At 45.8% G+C, this 27,401-nt stretch overlaps 1 protein-coding gene across 3 annotated transcripts in view; it reads right to left on the reverse strand.

Annotated features, from left to right (window-relative positions):
- Positions 1-27,401, reverse strand: part of HELB (DNA helicase B) — a 68,030-nt gene that overhangs the window by 40,008 nt on the left and 621 nt on the right. For 2 of the 3 annotated variants that reach the window (XR_011030441.1, XM_068276738.1), the window contains exons 2-5: positions 23,450-23,785; positions 16,069-16,283; positions 9,983-10,843; positions 938-1,133 (exon numbers count right to left, since the gene is read on the reverse strand). Coding sequence is in view for 2 of the 3 variants with exons in the window: in XM_068276738.1 (XP_068132839.1) it covers positions 938-1,133; positions 9,983-10,843; positions 16,069-16,283; positions 23,450-23,785 (1,608 nt within the window). In the remaining variant the exon portion in view is untranslated. The remainder of the gene's footprint in view (positions 1-937; positions 1,134-9,982; positions 10,844-16,068; positions 16,284-23,449; positions 23,786-27,401) is intronic. The other variant, XM_068276739.1, reaches the window with a different exon arrangement.

A 27,401-nucleotide genomic window follows, 5' to 3' on the forward strand; every position in this document is an offset into this window, starting at 1 on the left:
TTTGCAGGCTCCAGCGGGGGCGCTGTGGCTGCTTTCGTTCCGAAGGAGGCGGAAATACCCGATCTCAGTCGGGTCCGCTCTACTGCGCAGGCGCCGGAGACTTGCGCCTGCGCAGTAGAGCGGACCCGACGGCGATCGGGTATTTCCGCCTCCTTCGGAGCGAAAGCAGCCAGAACGCCTGCGCAGGAGCCTGCAAAGGTAAATATTACGTCATCGCTGTACGGAGGGCTACAGCGAGACCCCCGATGGACGCAGGACGGCGTGGGAAGCCTCATTAGGATCCTGAGGCTTCCCACACCCGAGGTGAGTACCCCCCAGGGGCCGTTTTTTCGTTACAGTTCCTCTTTAAATGGTGTCATAACCGAGACAAACGGGCAAATAAAATACATAGGTTTTAAAATTATGGTAGCGTGGATTATTTTAAAGCTATAATGGACGAAAACTGAGAAATAATGAATTTTTTTTTATTAATCCTGTTAAAATGCATTTATAAAAAAATAATTCTTAGCAAAATGTACCACCCAAAGAAAGTCTAATTAGTGGCGGAAAAAACAAGATATAGATCAATAAATTGTGTTAAGTAGTGATAAAGTTATTAGCGAATGTACGGGAGGTGGAAATTGCTCTGATGCTTAAGGTGGAAAATCCCCGCGGGCTGAAATGGTTAAAATAGAGTGTGGCATGTAATTGCAAATATGACAGAATTATGCAATGTTATATATAACAATAGCTATATATCTGAAAATAAAAATATGAGAGAGAGACATTTCTTTGCTGCTAATGTTCTATTAATTATCAGTACTACACATACAATTCACATATACAATTCATTAGATCATAAGTTTGTTTGCTTTTTCACTTCAGTGTCACTAACTGCTAAGGGAACACATTTTTAAAGCCTTTAGCATATGTAAGTGACAAAAATCCCAACACTTACCAAGAATCACTAATTTGGACAGCTTGGCATGATGAGACAGCAATTTCAACACAGCGCTGAATATGCGAACTGACACCAGACTCCCCTCGTCCACCACCAGAGCTTCCACTTTGGAAAACTTCCATGGTTTCTTTTTACCTTTAGGGTCTTCCTTGTTCTCATCTTGATTCTTCCAAGCAGAATAACTGCATGTAATCTATATAAGAGATTCATCACCAAAAAAAGTTCTACAAAGAACTACAGTATTTTCAGAAAAGCAATTTTCAGATGTTCAAAAGATATAGTCACATTGCTCCCTCAACACTGTTCCCTCATGGGCCTTTTCCACCACCAGCATTCTGTGATCAGATTTTGATCGCTTGCAGATCACAAACCGCTAGGTACAGTGAGGCTAATGGAAACCACGGTGAGCATTTCCATTATTGTGATCCGGTTTAATTTGCTCCTAAGCGAAAATCTTTGTCCTGCTGAGTTTTCCGTGTGATTGAACTCCTATACTTTGTAAATGAGCAAAGGAAAATTAATCTCACTGCGATTTTCCCCCAATTACAAATATCGGCCTATTTTTTTTTTTCTCTCCCCAGTGCAAAGCTGCTGACATGTACTGAGAGGCTGTTCATTCTTCAGCACTAGTTATCAATGAGTAGCAGAAAACTAAAAGTGCCCATATATCAAGGAATCTATGGGCAGATCAACCAAGAGACAGACTTCTTTCTGATAAGAGAAATCTGTTGCCTGCCCATACACCACAGGCCAGTTCATGATAAGTTTCTGCATGAAATCGATGCTGCCTCCACCACCTGCCTGGCTGCCCCCAAATGTAAGGCTGTGCAGTCGGAGTCGGGGCAATTTTTGGGTACCTGGAGTCGGGAGAAAATGCACCGACTCAGACTCCTGTAATTAAAATAGAAATATAATAAAATGTTCTATTTCTCAGATAGTCATAAATAATTTATCTATACAGTAATAGTTGTGCTTAGTCCACAAAAATAATATAAATAAATAAAAATAGTTACTTATGCTGCTTCAATGAAGCAGTATTTTTAACCACTTAAGGACCGCAGTCTTTTCACCCCTTAAGGACCAGAGCCTTTTTTCCATTCAGACCACTGCAGCTTAAATGGTTAATTGCTCAGTCATACAAGCTACCATCTAAATGAATTTTACCTCCTTTTCTTGTCACTAATACAGCTTTCTTTTGGTGCTATTTGATTGGTGCTGCGATTTTTACTTTTTATTATATTCATCAAAAAAGACATGAATTTTGGCAAAAAAATGATTTTTTTAACTTTCTGTGCTGACATTTTTCAAATAAAGTAAAATTTCTGTATACATGCAGCGCGAAAAATGTGGACAAACATGTTTTTGATTAAAAAAAACCCATTCAGTGTATATTTATTGGTTTGGGTAAAAGTTATAGCGTTTACAAACTATGGTGCAAAAATTGAATTTTCCCATTTTGAAGCATCTCTCTCATTTCTGAGCACCTGTCAGGTTTCATGAGGTGCTAGAATTCCAGGATAGTATAAATACCCCCCAAATGACCCCATTTTGGAAAGAAGACACCCCAAAGTATTCACTAAGAGGCATGGTGAGTTCATAGAAGATTTTATCTTTTGTCACAAGTTAGCGGAAAATGACACTTTGTGACAAAAAAAATAAATAAAAAAAAGTTTCCATTTCTGCTATCTGGTGACAAAAAAAAAAATGAAATCTGCCACGGACTCACCATGCCCCTCTCTGAATACCTTGAAGTGTCTAGTTTCCAAAATGGGGTCATTTGTGGGTGGGTGTTTATTGTCCTGGCATTTTGGGGGTGCTAAATTGTAAGCACCCCTGTAAAGCCTAACGGTGCTCATAGGACTTTAGGCCCCTTAGCGCACCTAGGCTGCAAAAGAAATGTCACACATGTGGTATCGCCTTACTCAGGAGAAATAGTATAATGTGTTTTGGGGTGTATTTTTACACATACCCATGATGGGTGGGAGAAATATCTCTGTAAATGAGATTTCTTTTGATTTTTTTACACACAATTGTCCATTTACAGAGATATTTCTCCCACCCAGCATGGGTATGTGTAAAAATACACCCCAAAACACATTATACTACTTCTCCTGAGTACGGCGATACCACATGTGTGACACTTTTTTGCACCCTAACTGCGCTAAGGGGTCCAAAGTCCTATGAGTACCTTTAGGATTTCACAGGTAATTTTGAGGCATTTATTTTCTAGACTACTCCTCACGGTTTAGGGCCCCTAAAATGCCAGGACAGTATAGGAACCCTACAAGTGACCCCATTTTAGAAAGAAGACACCCCAAGGTATTCCGTTAGTAGTATGGGGAGTTCATAGAAGATTTCATTTTTTTTTCACAAGTTAGCGGAAATTGATTTTTATTGTTTTTTTTCACAAAGTGTCATTTTCCACTAACTTGTGACAAAAAATAAAATCTTCTATGAATTCCCCATACACCTAATTGAATACCTTGGGGTGTCTTCTCTCTAAAATGGGGTCACTTGTGGGGTTCCTATAATGCCCTGGCATTTTAGGGGCCCTAAACCGTGAGGAGTAGTCTAGAAACCAAATGCCTCAAAATGACCTGTGAAATTCTAAAGGTACTCATAGGACGTTGGGCCTCTTAGCGCACCTAGGTTGCAAAAAAGTGTCACATGTGGTATCGCCGTACTCAGGAGAAGTAGTATAATGTGTTTTGGGGTGTATTTTTACACATACCCATGCTGGGTGGGAGAAATATCTCTGTAAATTAAAATGTTTTGATTTTTTTTACACACAATTGTCCCTTTACAGAGAGATTTCTCCCACCCAGCATGGGTATGTGTAAAAATACACCCCAAAACACATTATACTACTTCTCCTGAGTACGGTGATATCACATGTGTGACACTTTTTTGCAGCCTAGGTGCGCTATGGGGCCCAACGTCCTATTCACAGGTCATTTTGAGGCATTTGGTTTCTAGACTACTCCTCACGGTTTAGGGCCCCTAAAATGCCAGGGCAGTATAGAAACCCCACAAGTGACCCCATTTTAGAAAGAAGACACCCCAAGGTATTCCGTTAGGTGTATGGTGAGTTCATAGAAGATTTTATTTTTTGTCACAAGTTAGTGGAAAATGACACTTTGTGAAAAAAAACAATACAAATCAATTTCCGCTAACTTTTGACAAAAAATAAAATCTTCTATGAACTCGTCATACACCTAACGGAATACCTTGGGGTGTCTTCTTTCTAAAATGGGGTCACTTGTGGGGTTACTATACTGCCCTGGCATTTTAGGGGCCCAAAACCACGAGGAGTAGTCTGGAAACCAAATGCCTCAAAATGACTGTTCAGGGGTATAAGCATCTGCAAATTTTGATGACAGGTGGTCTATGAGGGGCCGAATTTTGTGGAACCGGTCATAAGCAGGGTGGCTTCTTAGATGACAGGTTGTATTGGCACTGAAGTGCAGGAATGTTCTCAAATCATGACCTAGACATGGCAATTAAGTCGTACCAGCAGTGATAAGAAAAAAAATTTCTGTCACTGCGGTGGGGCGGGTGAGGGTTTGGCCGGGTGATCAGAAGCCCGCAGGGGGCATATTAGGGCCTGATCTGATGGGTAGCAGTGACAGGTGGTGACAGGGGGTGACGGGGTGGTTGATAGGTGATCAGTAGGTGATTACAGAGGAGAATATATGCAAGCAATGCACTGGCGAGTTGATCAGAGGGGGTCTGGGGGGCTAATTTAGGGTGTGGGCAGGTGATTGGGTGCCCGCAAGGGGCAGATTAGTGTCTGATCTGATGGGTAGCAGTGACAGGTGGTGACGGGGTGATTGATGGGAGATCAGTGGATGATTAGAGGGGAGAACAGATGTAAACAATGCACTTTCAGAGGTGATCTGAGGGTGGGTCTGCACGCAATCTGAGGGTGTGGGTGGGTGATCAGGTGCCCACAAAAGGCAGGTTAGGGTCTGATCTGATGGGTGGCAGTGACAAGTGGTGACAGGGGGTGATTGATGGGTGATTGACAGGTGATCAGTGGGTGATTATAGGGAAGAATAGATGTATACAGTACACAGGGGGGAGGGTCTAGGGAGGATCTAAGGGTGTGGGGGGGGGGGGTGTTCAGGAGCCCCCAGGGGGCAGTTTAGGACCTAATCTAAAAAATAGCGTTGAGATAGTGACAGGGAGTGATTAATGGGTGATTAGGGGGGTGATTGGGTGCAAACAGGTGTCCCAGGGGTGGGCAGGGGGGGTCTGATGGGTGCAGTGGGCGATCAGGGGGCAGGATCAGTGTGCTTGGGTACTTACTAGGAGGGCTGCAACCTGCCCTGGTGGTCCCTCAATCACTGGGACCACCAGGGCAGGAGGCAGCCTGTATAATACGCTTTGTATACATTACAAAGCGTATTATCCGCTTTACATGCGGAAGATCGGGGGTTAACAACCCGCCGCCGCTGCTAATTGGCTGGCGGGTTGACGTCGCGGGTGGGCACATCCAGCGTGCGATCCCCGGCCAGCTAGTCCGCAACGAGCCGCCGCCGATCGGCGTATTGCGGTCGTTGCGGGCTCCACTTTGCCGCCGCCCCTAGGTAGGGGCGGTCGGCAAGTGGTTAAAATCACAATCCAGTAATATATATATATATATATATAGATCTATCTCTCTATCTATCTCTCTATCTATCTCTCTATCTATCTCTCTATCTATCTCTCTATCTATCTCTCTATCTATCTCTCTCTCTATCTCTCTCTATCTCTCTCTATCTCTCTCTATCTCTCTCTATCTCTCTCTATCTCTCTCTATCTCTCTCTATCTCTCTCTATCTCTCTCTATCTCTCTCTATCTCTCTCTATCTCTCTCTATCTCTCTCTATCTCTCTCTATCTCTCTCTATCTCGATAGATCGATAGATCTATATATAGGTGGTTGGGAGGGGATCAAGGGATACATGGGGGGGGAGAGCTGGAAAAAAGTTTATTTTTACACTAAAATCGCACAGCCTGTCATGGCTGCAGGCTGTGCGTCTCTCCCTGTCACACAAGATCCACAGTGACAGGGAGAGGGAGGCGGAGAGGGAGGCGGAACGGCAACTATGTTGCCTTTCGGAGGGTGATCGCTGTGATTGGCTCACAGCGATCACACGGCAGGGAGCCAATCAGTGACGGCTCCTGCCGATACCCGGAAGCCTTAGCTGTCATAAGACAGCTAAGTGCAGCCGGTTCGGTGCGCGCGATCGCGGCGGGGAGCGGCGGCGCCGGTGATAGAGATCTACGCCCTGCCAGCCAGGAGCCCATCAAAACAGGGCGTAGATCTCTATCACTGCGGTCCAGAAATGGTTAAAGTCAGATATACATATCTGGTTGACTGTACGGTATATATGACGTGTACACAGGAAACACACACACACACACACACACACACACACACACACACACACACACACACACACACACACACACACACACACACACACACACACACACACACACACACTGTACGGATAAAGCCTGATGTGTAGCTGTGTCACTAATAGAGATGGTCAATGAGATGGAAATAATTCTGCATTGATGCTGGTTTATGCAAATGTATGCACTCCCTTTGCTCATTAACCACTTGCCGACCGCACGCTTATACCGTGCGTCGGCAAAGTGGCAGCTGCAGGACCAGCGACGCAGTACTGCGTCGCAAGCTGATTAATCAGGAAGCAGCCGCTCGCGCGAGCGGCTGCTTCCTGTCAAAAAAGCAGATCGGCGATCCCCGGCCAATCAGCGGCCGGGGATCGCCGCCATGTGACAGGGGACGTCCTGTCACTGGCTGCACAGGACGGATAGCGTCCTGTGCAGCCTCGATCACCGGGGGGGGGGGGAGAGCAGGTAGGAGAGGGAGGGGGGGAATTTCGCCGCGGAGGGGGGCTTTGAGGTGCCCCCCCCCCGCCAGCCACACGCAGGCAGAAGAGATCAGACCCCCCCTGCACATCATCCCCATAGGGGGGAAAAAAGGGGGGCAATCTGATCTCTCTGCCTGCACCCTGATCTGTGCTGGGGGCTGTAGAGCCCACCCAGCACAGATCACTAAAAACCACGCTGGTCCTTAAGGGGGGGTAAAGGGTGGGTCATCAAGTGGTTAAATCAAATAATTTGATATGTTCAAATTTGGTTTGGTGACTACGAATTAAAGGGTACCTGAGACGGAGGAAAATAAAAGTTTTATACATACCTAGGCTTCCTCCAGCCCCCTTCAGGCTAATTCAGTCGCTGCCCTCCTCCACCACCTGGATCTTCTGCTACGAGTCCCGGTAATTCAGCAAGTCAGCACAGTCCGGTCGCGTGTTGCTCCCACAGCCAGGAGCATGCTGCGCAGGTGTAGTACGCTCCAAGAGGCGGAGTGTGTGCATGCGCACTACGCCTGACTGGCTCAAGTACCTGGACCTATAGCAGAAGATCCAGGTGGCGGAGGAGGACAGCGAGGGACTGATTAGCCTGAAGGTGGCTGGAGGAAGCCCCATGTACATCCAAAACTTTAAAATGTCATCTGTCTCAGGTTTACTTTGTTACACAGTAGGACTATACTCTACATATTCACTCCCCACAGAGCTGCAGGGAATCCACTGAGAATGTTGTGCACATTGAACACAGAGGTGTTGTCTATCACCTATAAACCTGGTTCAGAATTATACATAATTAATGTGTAAGAGGAAGAATCTCCTCATTCCCCTGCAGAGTACCTGCACATCACTCTTACATGTACCCACAGTTACATTGCCTAGGGCCTCATAGATGTTCTTTGTTCCTATCTTCTACAAGTACTCTTACCAAGGACTAGTTTTAGTCTATGACAAAGTATTAGAGGCAGAATATCAGCTGACTAGCCAGGTAACTGGTATTATTTAAAAAGGGAATAAATATGGCAGCCTCCTTATACTCACTTCAGTTGTATTTTAAAATTCCTAATCGTTGGCAGTTAAGAGAATGCATTTCATGTTACATACTTTTAACCTCCCTGGCAGTACAATAAATCCGCCAGGGGGCAGCGCAGCACTTTTTTCAATTTTTCTTTTTAAAAGCATGTAGCTAGCCTAGCGCTAGCTACATGCTTCCCCCTCCCTTCGCTATCCCTCCCACCCCTCTGATCGCCGCCGGCGCTTTTACCCTGCAGGGAATTCAGTTCTGAACGGGATTCCCTGTATGTACGACGATCGCAATGACGTCATCGACGTCAGCGGGTGCTCCGATCAACCCCTCAGCGCTACCTGGCACTGATTGGCCAGGCAGCGAAAGGGGTCGGGGGGGGGGGGGGGCGGCGACACGGCAGAACGGCAGCGACCGTTATGCACACGCAGCTAGCAAAGTGCTAGCTGCGTGTAGCAAAAATATAATAATAATAATAATAATAATAATAATGTAAATCGGCCCAGCAGGGCCTGAGCGGCACCCTCCGGCGGCTTACCCTGTGTCACACACGGGGTTACCGCCAAGGAGGTTAATCAACAAAATTGTAATATGCAAATTAGAGGAGTCAGAGTCGGCGGAGTCTGGGTAATCCCAACCTGAGGAGTCGGAATCTGTGGATTTTTGTACCGACTCCACAGCCCCTTAGGCCCCATTCACAGTTGCAAAACGCTCCTCCTCCTGGCCGCAATAGCAGCCATATCGCCCCCTATGCTGCTATTGTGGCCAGGAGGCCGCAATAGCAGCATAGGGGGCGATATTATGGCTGGGAACGCGAAGAATCACTCACGTTCCCATGCCTGTCGGCCGGTGACGGCCAAACCGGAAGTGTTCGCCGGCGTGTCCTGGAGCATCGGAGCGGGGCTGCGAGGGCACCGATCAGCTGCAGCGGGCTGCGGGAAGCCCCAGGTGAGTAAATCTCATTTTTTTAATAGACTTAAGGTTCACTTTAAGGCTCCCTGCACATGATTCCGATTTGTAATCGGTTTTTACATCCAATTCCGATTTTTAATCTTTACCGCATGCTGAATCCTCCATTTTTCTGTTGATTGCATTCAGGGAAAATCGGAATTGCAAACCGGATTTGCAGTGTGCAGGGAGCCTTCGACATATTGCAAACTAAGCATATTGCAAACTAAACTCTCGGTTGCAAGAATTGCTATAAAATTCTGTCCCTAGACAGTGGAACTAAAAAATTAGAAGGGAACATATATGACAAAAGTGGGAGCACAACTGCACAAAAAAAACACAACCTCCCTAATAAGAGCCACCAGGCAACCTCACATACCAAACAAAAGGAAAGTATGATTAACTGCTTTTGGACCGCAATAATTTAAATCTACACTAGGTTTGGGACCGGTTATCCCTGCCAGGGTGTAGATTTCAATTACCACGCCACACAGACCCGTCACTCTCGAAGATCACGCCGCTCTCCCGTCACTGCAGCACACTCTCTCTGCCATTACTATGACAGCAGAGCTTAGTGAGCCGGTCAGAAGCAGATTTCATTGGCTCCTGACCTTGTGACCCAATCACATTGGCTCACAACAATCACAGGGCCAGGAGCCAATGAAACTCCTGACTGGCTCACGGAGCTCTGCTGTTCTAGTGACGGCAGCGAGAGAGGGCTTTAGGGACGGAAGAGGAGCACGAACGTTGAGAGTGACGGCTCTGTGTGGTGTGACATCAGTGAGCCCTGTTTTTGTACCAGCAGTGGTCCTTAAGGGGCCAGAGACTGTTGGTACTGAAGTGGTTAAGTCTGGACACATTCTAGTTCAAAGGGAACCTAAACTGAAGGGTATGGATTTTTTTTTTTTAAATAATACTAGTTGCCTGACTCTCCTGGTGATCCGGTGTCTCTAATACTTTTAGCCACAGCCCCTGAACAAGCATGCAGATCAAGTGGTCTGACTGATGTCAGACTGGATTAGCTGCATGCTTGTTTCAGGTCTGTGATTCAGCCACTGCTGCAGCCAAAGAGATCAGTAGGATTGACAAGCAATTGGTATTGTTTAAAAGGAAACATCCATATCCCTCTCAGTTAAGGTTACCTTTAAAAATACTGTAAATCACATGACAACATTAAGTCTGGACTTACCTGATGTAATGTTGCAGCTGGAAGCTCTGTTTTCTTCTTTAGAAGAGAAGCTGCCTTTCCTGTAGGTGCAGTCAGTAAAACATGAATGGATGAACTATTATCGTAGCTAGACGTCACAGAACTATGGGTCCACTCCTCTAAAGCATCAGTGTCATTTTCAAAGGCTTTGCAGGCCTCTTCAACTTCACTGTTCTCCTTCTCCATGACCTTTCTAAACACAAGGCTTACCACAGTGGTCTTTCCACATCCACCTTTACCACTTATAATAGTCACTGGGTTGGCCAGAATCATTCTAACTGCTCTTTGCTGATCAGCATCTAAGTTTCTGGAAAGCGGTCTTTCTGTGGAAATGTCATCATCAAGCATTAGCATTTTTAACTGCTTAAGAGAAGCCTCACCATCACCGGATCCATTTACATGTTCCTGCTGATTAATACAAGAAACCAACACCTTATCGTCTTTTGAAGTATTATCACAGCCAAATATAAAATCTTCATCAACCTCAGGCTTCCAGGCTTTTTTTTCTACAAGCTTTTTAATATAATCTGCAATATTTACTTCATACCAGTAATAATTGTACAGGAATATTCTCTGCTTTTCAGTCACCACAATTTCCTGCTCTTTGAGAAACTGTATTGCATCCCAGGTGTCCTGAGCCGACATATCTCTAGAGACTGCTTTGGTGAGGTAAGATTGGTCAATATATGTGTCACCCAGATCCATGCATCTCCTCTTCAGCTCGTTGTAAACAATCAGTGCATTTAGTTGCAGATCTGGAACCTTCTCTAAGAGGTCAACACACTGTAGAAAGTTATCCCACGTTGCCTCACAACCACAAAGGCGGAGCTCCTTATAGAGGATCTGAAAAATAAAAAGAATTCAGCTGAGTCATAAAATTACTGAGGTTAGTTAATAGATTTATAGAGGAGGCTCTGTGTCTAGGAAAGACATTGTGTTGGGCAGGTGAGGTGTTAGGCATCAGCAGGAAATTAATGTCAGTAAAAGGAGTTACAGTAGGTAGGGGGGTTAGAAGTGAAAGAGGAGCTGTAATGAAAATAATGAATAAAAGTGCCATTATTTCCCACAATGCAATGAGGTTCACAGACAGAGGTCATGGCCCTGATATCACACTGTGGGTTGGAGTTTCACCACAGCATCAGCCATACAGAGGTTCCCGATGATCAATTTGAGTAAAAGGTAAAGATTTCTCAATGGGGGTATCAGCTACTGATTGGGATCATCAATTCTGGGTTAAAGAGAAACTCCGACCAAAAATTGAACTTTATCAGTAGCTGATACCCCCTTTTACATGAGAAATCTATTCCATTTCACAAACAGACCATCAGGGGGCGCTGTATGACTGATATTGTGGTGAAACCTCTCCCACAAGTAACCCCTCCCACAAGAAAAGTTCGAACTTTTGTGGGAAATAGCCGTTTACAGCGGTTTCCAACTACCAAAAACCATGCAGCAGCTACATCACCTGCCAACAGTAAAATGTTCACTGGAGTTCCTCTTTAAAGTGTACCTGAGACAAAAGTTCTATACATATGTGGGGCTTCCTGCAGCTTCCTCCACCCAGATTGCTCCCTCGCTGCCACCTGGATGGTCCGGTAGATGCCCTGTTATTTTTTGGCCAGTAGGTGCAGTCCACTGACGGAAGCGCAGCTGGGCATGAACACGCGGCCGGGCTGCAGATGCTCAATACGCCTGACTGGCCGCAGATGACGAGGAATCAAGCAGACCATCCAGGAAGTGCAGGACAGCAGCAAGGGAGCGATCTGCGTGGAAAGGGCTGGAGGAAGCCCCAGGTATGTACAAAACTTTTCAACCATTTCGTCTTAGGTTTACTTTCAGGGCCCTTTCACTGGGGTGGTGCGGTGCGGGCAATGAAAGTCTATGGAAACTTTCATACTGACACGGGTGCGGCAGGATGTTTTCACCGCATCCTCGACGCTCGGACAGATCTAAGTTACTGCATGGCTCCACGGCGACTTGCGGTGAACCGGAAGTATTGTAAGTCTGCGGTGACACGTGTCAATGTGAAAACCTGCTGCAGTTTTACACTTCCACGCATGTGCAACGTGTATTTTTCTTCAATACGCTTCTGCGCACGTGACTGCATCGGCCACAGGAAGTGATCGTCACTTCCTGCTGGGCCGACTGCCAGACGCGGATTACCAGGTAATCTCCGAGGGCTTGTTTTTGGTGGTGTGGACCCCGGGCCGCTGCTGTCAATCTGCAGTGTAAAGCCGGCCTTACGGTGGTCACATACCTTACAATTAAAAGATCCAATTTTTCACCAATTCTAAAATTTTGATAGATTGTCCCAAAAAAAGCGAGAGCTTTTCTTTGTTTTTGGAGATTGGACATGTTGGAAATTTCAGACCAACTTTATCAAGAATTGTATGGTGTGTGATGGCTTATCAATTACTTAATGTACAGTTCCAATCATTGTTTTCTGAGCTTTCAATTATTTTATACATGATTGGGGAAAATTTAAAATAGGTGTGTAGTACATTGGTCAGATTTTTAACTGGTTACAATAAGTCAGAAAAATGTATAGCTATTCTTGAATTAAACAGATATTTAAAAAAAAATTATATGGTGTGTAGCCACCTTTAGGGTTAGGAACAAGGGCTTGATTTAGTGATAAGAGATGGAAAATCCTGTAGAGAACTCCAACAAAACCACCGTAGCAAGTGCCAGTAGCAGTAAATTACCAGTATTTTAACCACTTGCCGACCGCGCACTCATAACGCGCGTCGGCAAAGTGGCAGCTGCAGTTCTGCGTCGCCGGCTGCAGGCTAATTAATCAGGAAGCAGCCGCTCGCGCGAGCGGCTGCTTCCTGTCAATTCACGGCGGGGGGCTCCGTGAATAGCCTGCGGGCCGCCGATCGTGGCTCGCAGGCTAAATGTAAACACAAGCGGAAATAATCTGCTTTGTTTACATTGTACGGCGCTGCTGCGCAGCGGCGCCGTAAGGCAGATCGGCGATCCCCGGCCAATCAGCGGCCGGGGATCGCAGCCATGTGACAGGGGACAGCCTGTCACTGGCTGCACAGGACGGATAGAGTCCTGTGCAGCCCAGATCACCAGGGGGGACAGGGAGAAGAGGGAGGAGGGGAATCTCGCCGCGGAGGGGGGCTTTGAGGTGCCCCCCCCCCCCCGCAACACCCATCAGGCAGGAGCGATCAGACCCCCCCAGCACATCATCCCCCTAGTGGGGAAAAAAGGGGGGCGATCTGGTCGCTCTGCCTGCACCCTGATCTGTGCTGGGGGCTGTAGAGCCCACCCAGCACAGATCAGCTAAAACAGCGCTGGTCCTTAAGGGGGGGTAAAGGGTGGGTCCTCAAGTGGTTAACTACTGGCATCACCCAACTCCCAAATTAACACACACCTCTTAAACAGAAACCGTGACCAAGACTTGAACTTCATCCCAATCATTAGCTGATGCCCCCTTTCCCATGAGAAATCTTTTCCTTTTCCCAAACGGATCATCAGGGGGCTCTGTATGGCTGATATTGTGGTGAAACCCCTCCCACAGTGTGATGTCAGGACCATGGTTCTGACAGTTTATGGTCTGTGAACCTCATTGCATTGTGGGAAACAGCAGCTGTTTACAGCTGGGTCCAACTGCCAAAAAAGCAAGCAGCATCTGCTTCCACTGACATCACCTGCCAGGAGTAAAAATGTCCCCATGTGACAAATGTCAGAATGTAAATCAGGGAGAGGAAAGATTTTACAATGGGCAAACACTGACTAAATCATTTATACATAATTATTGTAAAAATGAAGCACTTTTTTATTATATTATTTTCACTGGAGCTCCTCTTTAACCACTTCACCCAAAAGACCATTTTACCCTAACGGACAAGAGCGATTTTCCCCTTTCAGTGCTCATCCTTTTCATTTGCCAATAGCTTAATCACTACTAATCACAATGAAATGATCTATATCTTGTTTTTTTCTCCACCAATTGGGCTTTTTGGGGTTGATATTTGTTTTCAGTAATTACTTTATTTTCTATGCATTTTAAAGGGAAAAACAAGGAAAAAAATGAAATACACACTATTTCTCCAATTTCTTCCCCTATAGTTTTAATAACACTGCTACTGTGCATAAAACACACACATTTTATCTGCCTATTTGTTCTGGTTATCACAAGATTTTAATTATGTCCCTAGTACAAAGTATGGTGACAATATAGTATTTGGAAATAAAAAGGTGTCATTTTTTCTCTTCACTATTTTCACGTGCACATGCAAGGGGATGCACGTGCACAGCAGTAGCAACACTGACTTATAAAAACTAAGATTAAGGGGCCATGAGCTCCGATACGCGTGAGCTTTTTTTAACATTTTGTACTCACTGATGCGACAATAAATGGAGATTTTTTTTGCACCTGGCCATTGGTGTAGCGGAACTTTCCTTTCCTGCGACTTATAAAAACATCCTGGAGCCATTAAGTGGCTCTAGCAGGACGTTTTTATAAGTCAGGTTGTCATAAAGTAATTAAATGTACACTGCATGAGGGTTTTTTGTTTTGTTTTGTTTTTTTACATATAAACTGATATTAACAAGCTAAGCAACACAGTCCATCTGGTTTGTGTATACTGTGCACTTACTCACCTTGTAAGGCGAGTTTTTTTATTGCATCCCACAGTAAACGCTCAGGCAAGGAGCACACTTGTAGGGGCATTTTTCCCTGCAATTCCCAGGTCCCCACAGCAGTGTGTTCGCTTTTGCGATCATGTTTTTCGCAAACGTTTGGTTTCTGTACACTGATTTTTTCATCTGAATGGGATGCACTGTAATTGCTAACGGTCGTTCGGAAAGAAGCAGAAAGCTGCCCTTACAAATACTTCCTCTCCCCCACCCCTTCTTTTTCTCCTCCTCCATATTTCTTTCCTGTCCCCTCAACCCTCATTCTTCTTTCCCTCCCCTACCTTCTCCACTTTCCCACCTTCACAAAAGGTTAAAAGGGGCAGATATTGGCTATCATAACCACTCTAGTATAATGATACAATGTCATTGTTATTCCTGTATCGGATTCTTGAGGATCAAATTGTCTGTATGTTATTCCAATTTTTGCTGCCTAATAAAATCAGAAAAAATAATAAAAAAAAAAAAAAAAAAACACGCATGGAAAAACTCAACCACAAAATGCGAACAACCAACAACATGGATTTCCCAAGTGAGGCTATTGACTAGTAGCCTGTGCAGTCATGCACGTTTTACATGCACAATCCCAGCAAGTGTGTTTCCTGCCTCAGAGTTATCTTTTCCACTGCTTTTAGGAGCTATCCCGTGCCCAACTGGAGAAAGTATACAGCCTTACTTTCCATTTTCTGAAAAGAACGCTATAAAACTGAATGGGGGCTTAATACTTTATTAGGCTGCAGGGACACATTTTTCCCGTCTCTGGAGAAGTGCTAATGTTCTTTTGATGCTGCTAATGGGTTAACATCTTACAGATCATTGCTAACTGTAAGCTCTTTTTGGGCAGGGCCACCCCTCCAAATGGGTAGTACGGTAAACTATCCCATTATCACGGCTATGTGCCTCCTACCATGTACACTGCATTACCTGTACTATCCCTATTAATATAATGTCTAATTGGTCCAAATGTTTAAGTGTACCAGAGAAAAAAAAAAAAAAATTACACATGCCTGGAGTTTCCTACAGCCCCTTCACGCTAATCGGTCCATTGCAATGTTCCCAGGCCGCATGCATCCTCCGCTAGGTGGCCCGGTAATTTTGTCAGTCGGTGTGGGCGCAGTACGGCCGTGCGTGCTACCACGTCATGCTCCCGTGGCCAGGAGCGTTCTGCACCTGCGTAGTAGTACTGGGAAGGCGCTCCTGGTGCTGGGCCACGCATTACGCTCCTACTCATGGAGTTAACGAGGCATCTAGCGGAGGGTACAGGTGGCGGAAGACGACGACGACTAGGAACGGATTAGCCTTAAGGGGGCTGGAGGAAGCCTTAGGTATAATTTTTGTTATTTTTATCCATCTCAGCTTTACTTTGAGCACTATGGAATATACAGAAACTATATAAAATAATAATAAAAACATATACTTACTGGACCAAACCCAAGTTTCCAGGGTTCAGTGGCTAACATTTCTTCAATTTTAGGGAGTTTTAGCTTAGAGATGCCCTGAGTTAGTGGATCATCATCGTCTAGGTGTTCATCAACGTCTAACTGCAGCAATCCTTTCACTTTGTGTGGTAAAAGCTTGGGCAAGTATCTCAGTACCAATGGATATGCTAGTGCTTTCCGTGCCAAACGTCCAGCTTCTGAAAAAAACATGAAAACACTAAAATTAACAAAATTTTTGCTCATTAGAATCATGTGTAAGCATTCTATAAATGAGGAGAAGCGTCTATAGCGAGCCATCAAGACCACTGTTGCTGCAGCCAACACTGGCAGTTGACAGTCACTACTAGTGATAATGGGAAATATAGACCTTGTCCTATGTTCAACAGACAGTTTGTGTCAAATTCAAAATCAGACACCCCCCCCCCCCCCCCCACCACCACCACCACACACACACACACACACACACACACACCTGTTGCATGGAGACCAGAGCTAGAATGATAAGGGTATCAGGAAATTCAAAACTATTTGTAACACAAACTTTTGTTAACCTGGATACACTGGAAACGGCAAGGCTGCATTCTGCCAAACTGATGTAAAGGAATAACAGGAGCATCACTGCCAGAAAATTCAAACATATTAGGGAGTCAGAAATGACAACTTCTGTACTCTTCTCAGTACAGTATAGGTGTGTTTTATTTCTCATCATTGCTGGATATATGTGACCTCAAAATGGGTATGCGTTTCTTTTCCACATCAAGGTTTGTATTTTTTCTGATCGTAGATTTGGCTTATTTGGCACACACAGAAACACACACTACACACAAACCACACAAACAAACCACACACACAAACACACACAAACACACACAACACACACACACACACACACACACACACACACACACACACACACACACACACACACACACACACACACACACACACACACACACACACACACACACACACACACACACACACACACACACACACACACACACACACACACACACACACACACACACACACACACACACACACACACACACACACACACACACACACACACACACACACACACACACACACACACACACACACATCAGTGCGATTCAAAAAAAAAAAAAAATCTTGTCGGGAAAATACCGCACTCTGTATTCTCCCGGTCTGTGTGCTAATTCATAAATATTTCCCCAGCTCCCTTTGAAGGTCAGTAAATTACTGCAGCCCACCAGGATGGATTTTCAGATCTGCAGATGATTGCTTGATCTGCAGATGAATGTCAGTTAAATCATGTGTGTATGATGATCTGCAGATCTCATAGACTATCATTGCAATTTGCAGGAATGGATTTTTGGCAGGAACAGATCTTTTGCAGATACTGATCTTTTGTGTCTGTACAGCATCTGTGTGTGCTGCATCTTGCAAAGATTTCTTTCTGATGTGGAGTTCAGCTCCATAGAAAAGACTGTGTAGAGTATGGCTCTCATACTACATGAAGGGTGGTAAGATTGGTCTGTGATCTTTCATTTTCCAAAGACTATAGTCTGATGTGTGTATGCACCCTTAGTCTCTCTGCACTTTGCATTCAGGTGTCGGTAACCTGTTAACGCCTCACCAGAGATGTCGGTAACTATCGTCAGGCTTACCGCTTGTTGCAGGCTTTATGAATTGACATTTGCTGACAATTTACTGATGTGTTGGAGGTAACTACAGCCAAGTCTGTAATTTATCTCCCTGATCGGTAATGTCAGCTTTTCATGCGGTAACAGCTTTTATGAATTGACACATTTCTAAGTGGTCAGGAAAGTCTGCTGTTTTCAGCATTACAGCATGAGGTAATGCTTTATGAATCGAAGCCATTGTACAGCAGGCTTTTCAAAGGTTTACCGGCACTGCACCACATGGAGGACTGCAGTGATTATGAAATGAGGGGCATACACTAGCAACGCTCATGTCAGCAGCAGAGAGTGTGAGGAAGATGTCTGCTGTACCAGGGTACAGTACTGTATGCTGCCTAAATTACAATATTCAAGTTTGGTGCAATGCTGGGCTGTTCATAATGAAGGGAAGTAAGGGGGAGAGTAAGAAAGGTGCTCAGAAAAGTTAGCCAGGCGGAGCACCCAGCTGATAGGGCATGGGGAGAACACGGACTTTAGATATCCCTAAGTTTTACTGCTGCACCCATTACCAGAGGCACCCCCCTTTCATCATGGATTCTTCTATTAAACCCCCTCCCTCACCCAGGTGTTTTAAATAACCTGATGAAATCCGAACACCTATTCGGATTTCATCCGAAGTCGTTATTTGAGCATGCCTAGTTACGCCCCTCTCAATCAGGGCTGGTTTAAACCACACGGGGCCCTAGGGCAATAGTAACTTGGGGCACCCCTACATTCCCCCCCCCCCCCAGCGAAGTCAGCCCCCGAACCAATTGCTGCCCCTCGTGGTCTCGCCTAGACTTCTCCCATGGCCCCCCACACATTGTGTAGCTCAGCTGCCTTGTAATAACTCACCTGTATCAGCTGCTCCATCCTGTGCTTTGCCGTCAGGCCTGCTGCCCGTGTCTCCTCCATCCGGCATATGATACGTGTAAATAACATGCACAGTGTCATAGAGGCAGGCAGCGTGGCTAAAGAGGGAGTACAGGATGGAGCTACTGCAGGGCCAGGTGAGTTATTACAAGGCAGATGGGTAGGGGTATAACTAAATCAGGCCCCTCTGCAGAGATTTGTTGGTGGACACCCCCCATGGACCAGAACAGAGACATACCCGCAGAATCAATCAGTAAAGAAAATAAGTGTCGCCCAAAAATGTCCCACAAAGCTACGTATGCCATGTTCCAACAAGCTAAAGCTATTCAGTCAACTATTCAGACATTTAAAAAAAAAATCACCAGGATTGCACTTTTATTTAGCTTTCCTGTATGACAAGAAGACACAGCCAGCCAGCACTAGGGGAAGAGGGAAACAAAGGTGAATGAGGGAGGGCAGGTGCCAACCAAGAGTGCTTCTGAGCGTTTTCAAATCGACAGTGATTTGGAAAGCACTTGGCTAATGTTACCCTATGACAGTGTTCTCACAGCAGCATCATATTGTGTGTGTGTGTGTGTGTGTGTGTGTGTGTGTGTGTGTGCGTGCGTGCGTGCGTGCGTGCGTGGTCTTGTCACTAACTGTCCCTCAAAGGAGCTCACAATCTAATCCCTACCATTGCCATATATATTTTTGGAATGTGGGAGGAAACCGGAGTGCCCGGAGGAAACCCACGCAGAGAACATACAAACTCTTTGCAGATAGTGCCCTGGCTGGGATTCGAACCAGGGACCCAGTGCTGCAAGGCGAGAGAGCTAACTACTACGCCACCGTGCTGCCCATAGCATTTTTTTCAAAATCACAAACACACTGCATGTAGCATTTTTTGGAGCGATTCATTAAAAAAAAAATAATAATAATAATAAATCGCTCTGAAAATCGTTTCATAGAAATCGCACTCACAAATTGCTAGCCATTGCCATTTTGATTTTAGCGTTGCACTAGCCCAGAGAGAGAAGGAGTGGAGAGAAATTGAGAATAGCCTGAGATAGAGCAGAGAGCTTATCTGTATTGCAGTCCCATATCGCACAGAGGCTACCTGCCTGTCTCTCACACAAGTCAGAAAGCAGACCTCCTGGAGTCTAGGGACTGTCAAAAACTTTCCAACTTGTATAACAAGGAGACATTATTACCTCTGGCAGCTGCTGGGCTGGCAATGATTGAGGTAGGGGACTCAGGCTGAAAAATCGGGGGTGGGGAAACTGTAGTGACAGGAGTCAGGCTAGCTAGAGAGGAATGCTTTGTTAGTTCAGCTAGAGGGGGGATGGACTCCAGAACAGAAACAGGACTGAGGGGAAAGTGTAAGAGAAGATTTACAGATAAAACTGACCTGGCAGTACGCTGAGAGCATGATGCACGCACTGCCAGTAAGCATGAGAGAGCCCCTATTTACTCAGACTTGCTTTAATGATTTCAGCAATACTGCTGCCACCTCGTAGATTCGCCACTGCCCTTGATGCCCAGCAGCCCACCCAGTATAGTAATGCATCTGTCCTGATGTCTTCTTTGAATCTCCCTGCCGGAGTCCTCTCTGCTGAACTCCTGCCCTCAGTGTTAGAGACAGAGTGGAGGGGCGCTCCACCAGCAGAGATGAGGAGGAAGATAGTGCCCACACACCATACACAGCTCAGCTGTTCTGGCAACTCTGCACGAGTGCATGATAAGGAGAGGCGAGAGCCCATGTGCCCTTGCTCTCCTCCCACCTTAGGAACCGGCCCTGGCTGTGCCTCTCTCTCTTCCTCCAGTGTGTGATGTTCCTCCTCGTTCCCACCTTGGAGTATTGCCTCTCTCCCTTCTCACCTCCCTAGCCATCTGCGCTGTAGCTGTCCTGTCAGGGTTTCTCTGCACAGAAGGCGCCCCCTGATGACGCACAGTAATGACTTGGTAGGCGGATTTTAGATAAGCAGAAAGGTTTCCCAGTGATCCTTGGGAGCTTGGGGCAGTCACCACGTGACTTGCCGCGGCAGCCAAGACGGGGGGGGGTGTGGTTTATTGAATTATATATTATACAGTTTATTCACATATTATTTTACATTTATTGAACTGTTCTTGCCTGCAAATATTAACTGGATTGCTATGCTCAGTTTTCAACTTCTGAGTTAAGTTCCTCTTTAAAGAGAATCTGTATTGTTAAAATCGCACAAAAGTAAACATACCAGTGCGTTAGGGGACATCTATTACCCTCTGTCACAATTTCGCCGCTCCCCGCCGCATTAAAAGTGGTTAAAAACAGTTTTAAAAAGTTTGTTTATAAACAAACAAAATGGCCACCAAAACAGGAAGTAGGTTGATGTACAGCATGTCCACACATAGAAAATACATCCATACACAAGCAGGCTGTATACAGCCTTCCTTTTTAATCTTAAGAGATCATTTGTGTGTTTCTTTCCCCCTTCTGCTCTCATGCACTGAAGTTTCAGGCTGCTCTTTTCTTCTTGCAAACAGCTTTGCCCTTGTCTGTAATCCTCAGTATGTGAAAGCCCAGGCAGCTCAGAGGAGGATTTATCCAGCTTGTAAAAGATAAGAGAGAAGAGAGACTCTGCAATAATCTAAATAACACACAGGCAGTGTGCAGAGAGGGGCCTGGAGGGGGAGATTCATCACAGAACCACAACACTGAAGAACTTGGCAGCCTTCCAGACACAGGCCGACAAGTCTGACAGGGGAAAGATACATTGATTTATTACAGAGACTGTGATAGTAGAAAGTGCTGCAGTAAGCCAGAACACATTAGAATAGCTTTTGGAACTTGTAGGATGATAAAAAACCGGATGCAATTTTTGTTACGGAGTCTCTTTAAGGATCAATCACTAATGTGATTACTCAGGACTGATTGGGCTCACCAGCCACTTTGCTTTCATACAATATAATCTGGGAAAGGGTCCCTCAGGCGACAATTCGGGGAACGATGTTGTACAGAGCAGACACATTCCTAGCCTTGCGGCTAGCGATGTGTTCTGTGTCTATGGACAGTGACGACAATAGACGCACGACTGAGTGGCTACCATTAGTCTGAGAAATTGAAAATAATGAGACCAGTCGTGGTCAGGCATTGGGGATTGTTTAGGATCTGACCGGATAAATCCTTAATGACACTCAAGCAGGCTCAATAAGCAGCAACTGTGTACACAGAATTGCTCTTCAGCTGAAACGGCCGTTATCGGCTGACTTATTCTAGGTATGTACTTTTATTCCAAGTCAATGTGCAGGACAGATTGAAGTTAAGGGGGTAATCCAGTTACTGAAAGCAAAGCTTCACATACTTTTGTAGTGCACATATGTAAGTCTTTGTACAATTTTCCACAGTACATTAACTAGCATAATTCTTTAACCCACTTGGCAGTAACCAAGTCAGGCCCGAAGTAAAGGAAAAAAAGAGTTGCTGGGAGTGGTAATCCTGGGTAGGAGAGTCTGCGCAGGAGCTGCAGCAGATCTCTCTGCAGTATGTCTTTTTCCTGCTTTTAGGCTGCTTTAGTGCAGCCTGTAACGCTCCCCCAACGCACAGCAATGTAACACAAGTGGGCTGTTCACACTGTAACGCTGCACGTTGTAGTGAAAGTGCAGCATGCTATGCGTTCTAGCGGCTTTAGCCGCGTTAGACTGTTTGCACATGCTCAGTGGGGGGTGAAGAGGAGGCGGGGAGACGCCGCTACAGTAGCCGCGCACATGGCTACTTAATTTGCACTGCACTGGCGGCCGCTGATTGGCCGGCGGGACCACGTGATGTGGAGTGTCTCGCTCCGCATCACGTGGTCCCGCCGGCCAATCAGCGCCACTCTGGGAGACCTTATGCGGATAGAGCCGCCTAACGCGGCTCACTCTAACGTCCTCTCCCGCACCACCATGCGTTGCGTTAGGGGCACGTTATGCGACCATAACGTCCCCTAAAACGCAACGTCTTAGTGTGTAAGTAGCCTTAGGACTCGTTCACACTACAAGAGCTTTTCTGAGCGCTTGTGATTTTAAAAACTGTTTCTAATGTTATTCTATGTGAGTGTTCACACTGGAACAATGCGATTTTGTAAAAATCCCGATAGGATTGCATTAGCAAGCGCTTTTAAAATATCTCATTTAAAAAGCTCTCGTAGTGTGAATCAGCCCTTAGGGCTGATTCACACTACGTCAAAACACGTCAAAAAATGCCCAATGCAAACGCGAATAGAACACAATGTGAACGAGGTCTCAGTGTCTAAAAGCACATGAAAAATGTTTTACCCTTTATTTAGGCCCTAAAAAAAAAAAAATTATCAGGAAAGACCCATACTGCCAGAGAACTCCATTAAATTCTCATTGCCTATTATCCGATTTAGCTCAAATTTAAAGGGCTTACCTTACAACTCTGTAAGCCCTACTGTGCATGGTGTACCAGAGATGAACATACATACAAGATTTATACATACCTGGGGCTTCCTCCAGCCCCATCTGTACAGATTGCTCCCACGGCGCCATCCTCAGTCTTCTCTATTGCCGGTTCCGGGTCCCATCACTTCGGCCAGTCTAAGCAAGCGCTGTGCACTCCTTTCGTCTCTCTCCGGGGAAGAAAAGTACAGCGCAGGCGCAGTATTCTCCGCCGGAGAGAGCGCACTGCGCATGCGTAAATCTGGCCGAAGTTACGGGACCCAGTACTGGTGATAGAGAAGGCTGTGGACGGCGGCATAGAAGCGATCCATGCGGATGGGGTTGGAGGAAGCCCCAGGTATGTGTAAAACTTGTATGTTTGTCTCTGGCTTCCTTTAAAAAACAAATGAGAAATGAATTGATCAACATACGTGAATTGTGCAAGGAACACGTGATGTTGACATTGCTAACCGACTTAAAGTCTTCTGCCAGCTGTTCCAATCTGCTGAAAGTAACAGGAGGATAATGAGGTATCCAGTCAATAAAATCCTTTTTGTGATCATCGTGTATGTTACATTCCTTAAGAAACAAAGCCAGAATAGAATCCTTTCCAAGGATGTCATCTTCCAAAGTGTATGACGGGAATCCTTTAGCAAAGTATTGGGAATAGCATTTTTTCGCATCCACATTTACAGACCACCATGGATCCACCAGTGGAAAGAATCCAGTCACTAAGCATTCCTTAGAGTCTTCCGTTTTCATTTTTACTGAAAATCAAGAAAAACAAAACCAGACGTCAAATTCCCAAAAAAATGAAGGCTTCGTTACTGCTTTACAATGCTTTGAAAGTCAAAGAGCATCCCAAACATACCAGCATTAGATTCCATCTTATTTGACTACAGAAATTATCTAAAGTGAAGATTTCATCAAACATTTTGTATTGGTCATAACGTACAGCACTTTTTGTAAATGTCCAGAGGCTTCCCATGTTCCTTTCTATTTTCCATGGCTGCCTTCCCCTTCAAGAACATCCATGGCACGGACAAGCTGTTTTGGCTTATTGCACAGGTGTGCTCATACATGGTGGGGAGTGCGGCCACTTGAGCATATCCGACAAGCTCTTGTCAGGTAAGTTCAGAGGGTCTTAGTGCAGCAACTGCCGGGTCGAGGAGGACATGAGAAGCCTCTGGACTATCTAGAGGGTTCCCACTAACTACATAAGTATCTAACTTTCTGTTCCCGGGTCAATTCAGGTTCACTTTAACTCCTTTTACTCTTCTTTATAATTCTATTTTTTACTTAACCTTCCTGGCGGTAAGCCCGAGCTGAGCTCGGGCTATGCCGCCGGAAGGCACCGCTCAGGCCCTGCTGGGCCGATTTCCATAATTTTTTTTTTGCTGCACGCAGCTAGCACTTTGCTAGCTGCGTGCAGTGCCCGATCGCTGCCGCTACCCGCTGATCTGCCGCGCCGCAGCCGCCCCCCCCCCCCTCCAGACCCCGTGCGCTGCCTGGCCAATCAGTGCCAGGCAGCTCTATGGGGTGGATCGGAATCCCCTTTGACGTCACGACGTCGATGACGTCATCCCGCCCCGTCGCCACGGCGACGGGGGAAGCCCTCCAGTAGATCCCGTTCTTTGAACGGGATCTCCTGATCGCCGGAGGCGATCGGAGGGGCTGGGGGGATGCCGCTGAGCAGTGGCTATCATGTAGCGAGACTTTGTCTCGCTACATGAAAAATAAATAAATAAATAAAAAAAAAAAAAAAAAAAAAAAAAAAAAAAAAAGATTTGCTGCCCCATGGCGATTTTTTAGCAAACCGCCAGGAGGGTTAAAGGACTACTGGGGGGGGGGGGGGGGACAGTTGTCCTTACCTGGTGCTTCTAATGGTCCTTTGCAGACGTCCTGTGCCCACACAGCCACTCACTAATGCCACTCACTGATGCTCCGGTCCCTGCCTCCGTTTCACTTCTGGAATTTCCGACTTTAAAGTCGGAAAACCACTGCACCTGCGCAGCCGCATCCTCGCTCACGTCACCAGGAGCGTACTGCACAGGCGCAGACCATACTGGGCCTGCGCAATACACTCCTGGTGACGTCAGTGGGTGCGAGGGCGTGGCTCCGCAGACGCACTGGTTTTCTGACTTTAAAGTCAGAAATTCCAGAAGTGAAACAGAAGCGGGGATCGGAGCATCGGTAAAAACTCTTTTTCCCCCTATCCCCCTACAGTAGTCATTTAAAGGACAAACGTGGTGACATGTAGCATGATGAGATAGACATGTGTATGTATAGTGCCAAACACACAAATAACTAGATTGTGTTCTTTTTTTTCCTCTGTCTGAGAGTTAAACATCAGGTATGCAAGTGACAGGTTTTGTCCATGTCAGGACCGGGTCAGACTATAGCATAACCCTCACTGATAAGTAACTACAGCTATAAAACACTTTCCCGTCAGTAAATGGCTTCTGAGAGCAGAAAAGAGATAAAAAGGGTCAATAATTCATAGATTTGAGCTCTGACATACTTCATTGAGGGTGTCATTGAGCAGAGACATTTAAAACAGCAAAAACTTAAAAACTAGATTTAAATATAAAACTGTGGGATACCTAAAAAAAATCATTTTTAGGAGAATGAGGATACAATTGTTTTTCTCATCAGTTTATTTTCACCTCGGATGTCCTTTAACTGCAAGAGGCTCCAGAGAATTATTCTGCATGATACCGCATAGTTAGTGTCTAATGGCAGTTGCACCTAAAGCTAGGTACACACTAGATGGAACTCAGCTGAGGCAGCCATTTGAGGCCATCACCATTTAAAATCCAGTGTGTTTGAAGGTGTGCACTGAAGTCGCCCCACCGCCCGCTTCCTTGGTGGTGGTCCCGTGGGTGGGAACGTTCTGCACATGCACATTTGCCAGGTTTATTTTAAATGTGCATGCACACAATGCTGCCAGCCACAGAAGTGCAATAAAAGGAGACAGAGATAGGCCTGAACAATATACCGAATGTAAACAAAAATCGCAATCGCCATGTACACTATTTTGGACTCGTCAAAGTGGAAATGAGGTCATTTCCTGAAAGTATGCCCTGCAGGAGGCGAAATGGATAGATGGGCATCACTGGACTTGTACTGGAAGGTATGTCCAGCACTGTAACAGCATGGGGGACACAGAGCACAAAGAGAGACATAGAGGAGACACAGAGGGGAGACAGAGAGACACAGAGGCCCATATGCAATTAACTTTTTCTCCTGGGTGATATTTTTAAATTTGTCAATAAAATGCATTTTAACCAGCCAGGCGGTATGGACGAGCTCAGCTCGTCCATTACCGCCTGAGGCTTCCGCTCAGGCCCTGCTGGGCCGATTTGCATGAAATAAAAAAGCAGCACACGCAGCCGGCACTTTGCCAGCCGCGTGTGCTACCTGATCGCCGCCGCAGCAGCGGCGAAAGAGGGTCCCCCCAGCCGCCTGAGCCCAGCGTAGCCAGAACAAACAGTTCCGGCCAGCGCTAAGGGCTGGATCGGAGGCGGCTGACGTCCATGACGTCACTCCGCTCGTCGCCATGGCAACGAGGTAAGCGAAACAAGGAAGGCTGCTCATTGCAGCCTTCCTTAACGCATCCGGAGCGCCCTCTAGTGGGCTTTCATGCAGCCAACTTTCAGTTGGCTGCATGAAATAGTTTTTTTTTTAATTAAAGAAAACCCTCCCGCAGCCACCCTGGCGATCTTAATAGAACGCCAGGGTGGTTTTAGGCCACCAGAAAGCAAGAAAACACTCAAAATAAGTTTGATAGTACTTTTTCCATTTACTTTGGTACTTTTTTAGTTGAAAGGTGCTGGAAAGTTATTTTAAATAGAAAAAGAAAAGGAGAAAACTCAGGTGAAAAAGTGAATTGCATATGGCCCAGAGGGGGAACAGAGATAGAAACAGAGGGGAGATGGAGAAACCCAGAGGGTGCACAAGGATAAGTACCATGACAGACACAGAGCGGGTGCACAGAGACAGACACAGAGTGTGCACAGAGAGACACAGAGGGCAAGCAATGCCTTTGGCTAAGATCATCCAGCAATCCAGGTCTCTCGCTGGCGCATTGGGTAGGATCGGAGGTCAACCGTACACTAGACACGCTAGATTTTCAGCCCTGACAAACGCCTAGGTTGAGAACAATCTATTGTATGTACAAGGCACTGTAGTTCTCATTTACAAAAAGATGAAAATAACCTACAATTACTAAATACCACCTGACTTTACCAGAAGTGGATATTAACACAAGTGTGGCTGGGACTGGAAGTGAGCAATGCCCCTCCACAGAAACCCAGCCAAGTAAACTTTTTTGTTTTGAAACAGTGCTTAATTATTCGCGTTTGTGTCCCCACTCAGGATATA

The sequence above is a fragment of the Hyperolius riggenbachi genome, chromosome 3 (genome assembly GCF_040937935.1).
Source record: "Hyperolius riggenbachi isolate aHypRig1 chromosome 3, aHypRig1.pri, whole genome shotgun sequence".
NCBI classification, from domain to species: domain Eukaryota; kingdom Metazoa; phylum Chordata; class Amphibia; order Anura; family Hyperoliidae; genus Hyperolius; species Hyperolius riggenbachi.